The 5,891-nt window shown below is 37.0% G+C and overlaps 2 protein-coding genes across 4 annotated transcripts in view; one reads left to right on the top strand and one right to left on the bottom strand.

Moving 5' to 3' along the window:
* Positions 1-341: 341 nt before the first annotated feature.
* LOC118747640 (protein suppressor of underreplication-like) lies at positions 342-1,526 on the bottom strand. Its single transcript, XM_036481689.1, has 4 exons — positions 1,175-1,526; positions 650-849; positions 402-580; positions 342-351 (listed from the first exon to the last, which is right to left on the bottom strand). Exons 1-4 carry the CDS (start codon positions 1,497-1,499, stop codon positions 342-344), a joined length of 714 nt encoding a protein of 237 aa, XP_036337582.1. The 5' UTR covers positions 1,500-1,526.
* Positions 1,527-3,658: 2,132 nt separating this feature from the next.
* Positions 3,659-5,891, top strand: part of LOC118748071 (zinc finger protein 470-like) — a 2,644-nt gene continuing 411 nt past the window's right edge. Inside the window, exons 1-3 of one of the 3 annotated variants that reach the window (XM_036482367.1) lie at positions 3,659-3,813; positions 3,879-5,364; positions 5,429-5,885. In XM_036482367.1, the coding sequence (XP_036338260.1) occupies positions 3,704-3,813; positions 3,879-5,364; positions 5,429-5,500 (1,668 nt within the window). In that variant the 5' untranslated portion in view covers positions 3,659-3,703 and the 3' untranslated portion in view covers positions 5,501-5,885. Of the gene's footprint in view, positions 3,814-3,878; positions 5,886-5,891 lie in introns of those variants that run through there. The other 2 variants (XM_036482368.1, XM_036482366.1) reach the window with 2 other exon arrangements.

The following is a 5,891-nucleotide window of genomic DNA, read 5'->3' as shown; positions in this document are numbered from 1 at the left end:
GAAACATTGAAGAGTTGTGACTGCTTCATATTAATATACATATATTAGGGCGCATCAATTTTGTTTCACTATACGCGTATAGCATAGGATTCTACGTGTAATTCTAAGCAAATTCGCCGAAGAAACGATTAGTCTAAAATCAGTTTGGAGTTTGCCAAATTACGAAAATAAGTGTCGAAGGAAATGTTGCACCCTCTGGTGGAAGTTTCAAGAAAAAGATAAGTGCAGAAATGGATTCCTCATACCAAAAAACTCCTTTTAGCATGTTTTTATACAAAGTTTAAGCACTTCACAAAGTTTAAGCACTACATCAATCAATTGGTATGGGGTTCAACCACATTTTAAGAGCTACTGTTGGAAATATAATAATTGAAATAATAAAAAAATAATAATTTTCTTACTTGCAATAATCACTTATCATTTCCCGTTTTAAGAAATATTGTTCCAGGTCACATGTTTTATTAAGTACATCCTTGGAATCTGGCAGTTTATACTTGGCTTCGAAAGATTTAAACTGTTCATATTGATGTTCCAAGCGACCTCCCAAACGTAACGAATTATGCAACAATTTCAAATCGGCCTGCAATCAGAAAAGTACCAAAACCATATATAAAATCCTACTTATTGATAACTAATGCATGCTATTTACCGTGACGTCAATACTCGATATTAATAAGTTGACCTTATGTTCGTAGTTACTCAACAGCATGGACATGCAGAAGTTATTATTCATCATTTGTCCTCTGTTGTCGACGATAATGTAATCAAAATTAAATTTGCTCCCAACGACAGTCGAACGTAGAGTACTCCATTTGGCAATAATTATATTGGGAGGAGGATCTAAGATGCCTATGTAGTAGAGAAAATACAAATAGGTATGTGTACGTACATAGATATGCTTTTATGAAATGTGACCATAAAATAATACAAAATTTGTAAATATGACGTCCATTACTGCTCGTAGCAGATAAGAGTGCAATTAGAATGATATATATATATATATACATATATATACATGTGCATTTAAAGTCAATGCTGCAATTAAATTTAAGCGAGCGGAGTGCAGCTAGTATTTTCAGAAAACATGTGCATTTTATTTTTAACTTTGCGGTATAATCTATGAAAACTAGACATGCATAATATATGTATGTGTGTATTTATGTAGAAATCTTACTTGATCCTAAAACACCAACAGACAGTTTTGTAAGTACTTCGAAATGAAACTGCCAACCCGTCACAAAGTCATCATCGTTTTGAACAACTATAAGACAATTCTTGTTCTTGGCTATCGCCCCTAGATATACTGTCGTGGCCACACATTTTCCCAAGCCGCTCTCGTCGTTCAATATGCAAAAATCTCTATTAGCCAAATGACGGTGTAAAAACCGCAACGTCTCAACTTGGAAATCCTTAAGGTATTGTATTATGTGACCTGGTATTTGTACTTTTTCCGATAAATCCAAAGGCTCTGGCGCACTAGTGGCCACAAAATGATACATTGCTGGTTTACACTCCCCCACCACGATTCACCCCTCTCTCAGCTTCGTCGTTAATGCCAGCTATGTCCGCGTATTAGTCGCCGATCGTGTTAATGTAATGCAACGAAATGTATAAAGCAACCAATATGTACAGCAACTTGATGTAAAAGAATATCACAAACATAGAGAATGGCCCAATAAAAAGTGTATTTGGCGTATCGAAGTATTCTTGAGTAACTCTGGCACTTGTGAAATATTGCATGTGTGTAATTTGCTATTTTTCCGTATATTAAAAACTTCTAAATCTGCCAAAATATGTTCCCTCCAAAGGTATTTGCCTTATTGGGTCAGCGTGACAGCGCAGGGTCACTGAACTGTAATGTAGCCCATGGACGAACCAATTTTAAATTTTATCTATGCCACCGTCTAGGAGTGTTATTCAGCTTGTTATAAGCTTTGTTTTTGTGTAGACAAAAGGTTGAGCCTGGTTTTGTTTTGAAAACCGAAATATGCACCCAAAGCAAGGAATTTTGATGAGGAAAGCAACTTGATGGCGGGGTTATTGATATTGCCAGTTTTTGACAGTTAAATTGGCCCAGCCACGGCGAATATGAATTCGCCTGGTCCCAACAGAAATTCGCGCAAAAAAGTGCTGCCATATTTGTGACGAAACAAATGTCATGAAATAACATAACGCAACACCGAAAGAATACAAGATTGCGCTGATTGATGCCAAAGAACGTTCTTTACGTTCTTTGCTTGTTCTTACGTGATCTTGTGTCTTTCGTCCATGACGTCCTCGCAGATTTGTCGATGGAGAGAGCTGAGTAGGCATGAGTAACTATGTGCGGCGCGGCGCAACCGCGTTAACACCGTAGCCGGAGTTTCCGCGCCAACACCAATATAAAAAAACACATGAGACATATAATTCCCCTTCATTCTTTGAAAATTACACTCACTTTTGCTTTTGAGTGGTGAGAACGCCAGAAACTTATGTATCATGGCAAATTTAAAGCCTTTAGTCAAGAATGATAAAAATATCGTGGCATTTACTACATTCCTAGCAGTTAAATTCGGTTAGAAGTAGAAGCGTTGCTTAGCGCCGAAACTTAAAGAAATAATAGATTTGACACCACTGTATTGTGTATGATACTGTATAACAATGGGTACTGTGGTGACGCTCACCATAAAAATTGCGCTATTACGTCACATTGATAATTGCGTTCCCATGAACCAAAAAAAACAAGATCACGCAAGAACCCGTGGTTGTATTTGTAACTGGTTTTGAGAAAAAAGTTTGGGAAAACGGCTTCGTCGGCTGAGCATTTGTTTACATCACAAATGGAGTATCCAAGCAAATGCATGTCCTGAATTTATACGGCAGCAATTCATAGCAATTATGTATGACTCATATTTGTGATATTTTGTACTTTGATGTTAAGTATTTTTGGGGAGCTCCGGGTAACTTAGGGTTTACACCGGACAATATTGTCAAGACAGTTATATCAAAATGATGTGTTTGTTGTAATATGAATTCGCCGTGTTTACAACAAACACATCATTTTGACATAATTGTCTTGACAATACTGTCCGGTGTAAACCCTAAGTTAATCTAAGTTTAAACTGGCGCCTGTTACACGATCAATACAAATCGCGAAATTTGGATCGTGATCCATATTGATGGATCGTGAGTGTGTGCTAAATATTCAATATTTATCGCGTCAGTATTTGCATAATTTTTGTGCTGCACGCTTATTATGCCGCAAGAAAATATTTATATTTTGTTCCAATAATTTAAAGATAATGCATTCCATTATTCTTTTAAAATTAAATAATTTAAATGCTTTCAATTTGTGCTTAAAGGTTTTAAGAGCCGAGAGCGAATACGTTTTTGATGTTCTCATTATGAGAGTACAAAATGTACTGACGGAATGTATGGATCGCGTTTTGAATATGCTACACCTTCAATATTTATTGCGCGGTCCACGATCCGTGATCTGGATTTCAAAACTTCTAGATATTTTGCGACCCGTATCACGATCCATCAGTATTTGATGCTACACCTTCAATAAATATCAAGATTCAGGATCGCGATCCAGATATCGCGTTCCGTATTGATGGTGTGACCACCGCCTAAGATTTTACGAAGCAGGTATCGAAACAACGATTAGAGTAAAAAAGTAGTTGGTATCGAAACAAAAGTATCTGAAAATCCCTAGCTACTCATGCCAGTGATGGAGCAAGAGCATCTAGACAGGATTTTATTTGGAATTTTCAGAGAGCATAAAACGATCTACGAATTTGTTGATACAATTTTTGGATTCCTAACACGCAAGTATGTGCATAGAATAAATCCAACTTGACCTCACATCGTATTGTTTCTAACAAATTCGTTATTAGTACTAATTTTCAGTCAATAAAGTCTTCAGAAAGAGAACGGCTTCAACAAACTTTTTTTGATGCATTGGCGGCCACCGATCCCAATCAGCAATCTTCAGATAGGTCGGAAAATACCATTACGGGAAAATCACGAACTGCTACGTCAGAGAAGGAAATCGAAACGGAAACGGCCGTTGATGGATCGAAGTTTGAGTTGAAATATTTAATAACTGGTACAGAAACTTCTTCGGAAGGTCAAATGGTGTTTAATTCAGATCATTTAATGTCCGATGCGGAATGCTCTTTTAATTTGCAAATACAAAAGAGCGGCACGGGTATTAGAAGATATCGTAAAATTTTACCTAAAGATTACTTCGACCAGAGCGAGAAGATAAGTGCAGAATGCTCAGTTATTCAACGTGATAATTTAGAAAACTACAAGAAACGTGTTTATAAATGTGGTGAATGCTCGGACATATTTAATTCTTTTCGCCAGCTCAAAGTCCACGAAGCCTTTCACATATCTCAAGCAGAGAATGGCATTAGTATTTGTATATATTGCTGCAGTTTGTTTGCCAACGCTGAAACATTAGAGAAGCACATTGGTGAATGTCATTCTAATGGGCGATACTTATGTGTCCCGTGCTCCAGAACATACAAAAGCCGTGGGCAATTACTTAAACATGTAAATTCCAGTGCACACAACGCCAGTGCACTATTATACTATTGCAGTCTATGTCCCCGGTCTGAGAAGTCACATATAGAGTTTCTTTCGCGACCAGCATTACAACAACACTATCAAGAAATGCATTTGCTTATGCCGGCAAATCAGGATGAAGACGACGTCGAAATTGAAATGAATGAAGAATTTCTCGATGAGTTTCTTCTGAATAATGTTAATGAGAACTCTTTTAATTTTTCTGAATGCTGGGATGCATTAGACTTGAACCTTCCAGAGATGTTACATTTGACTAGTACCGATGAAGATGACCCTAATGCTAAAGTTAACATTGTTCAGAACACGGAATTCCCTTTCAAATGTCCAAAATGCTACGAAGGCTTGTCGAGTCAGAAGTTTCTTTTACAACACTGTGCCCACAAACACGGACTACGGGTATTAATTTGCAATAAATGCGATTCTAGTTTCAAGGATTATACTCAGTGGATACATCATAAGAGAACACATCGCGTTCAATGTGAGGTAGTACGAATCGGTAAAGGTGAACCACTAAAATGCGAAATATGCGATAAAATCTTTCAAAGCAATGCCGCACTTAACTATCATGTAAAGACGCATTTGCGCAGTTCCATGCAGGCTGCACACGAATGCCCATATTGTCAGAAACATTTTCATTCCGATATCAATTTCAAGCAGCATATTCGCATCGTTCATTCCCATACAAAGCGACACAAATGTGAGCTTTGCGATAAACCATTTGCAACACTTGATCATCTAAAGAAACATGTTTTGAGCCAACATCAAAATGAGCGCAAACATATTTGCCAGGTATGTGCTAAATCTTTTACTCAATTGTGCCACCTTAAACAACATCTGGCAATACATACTACAGGAAAGTCACAACAGTGCATTAAATGCACTGAGAAATTTTGGCGCAAGATCGATTTGCAACGACACATGCTGAAAAAGCATTCATGAGAACCTTCAATAATCTCCATGTTTAGTTCTTGGCATATAGTATGTACATATCGTCGTTTAAAGTACAAAACCGCGTATCGTCGTTCTGCAAAACCATGTAACTGGCATTTTTTGCAAAAAATTGGATTTGCTCACCGAAGCTCTTGACTCAAGGCTTATCCATTTGTCCGGAATGTGATTGCTTTATAAAAGATAGAACAATTTTGAAATATGAACTCAACAAAATAATTTATGCAACCTCAAATACGCGGTTTTGCATTATGTTAATACGCGGTTTTGTACTTTAAACGACGATATGGATTCAGTTTGCTTTAAACTACATATTTTTAACACAAATTATTTCTAAATGAAAAAGAGTTGGCGGTTTCATATAAAAA

The sequence above is a fragment of the Rhagoletis pomonella genome, unplaced genomic scaffold (genome assembly GCF_013731165.1).
Source record: "Rhagoletis pomonella isolate Grant_MI unplaced genomic scaffold, Rhpom_1.0 Rhpom_scaffold_00012, whole genome shotgun sequence".
Taxonomy (NCBI): domain Eukaryota; kingdom Metazoa; phylum Arthropoda; class Insecta; order Diptera; family Tephritidae; genus Rhagoletis; species Rhagoletis pomonella.
The sequence above is the reverse complement of the archived record's forward strand: the minus strand, read 5'-3'. Positions and strand labels throughout refer to the sequence as shown.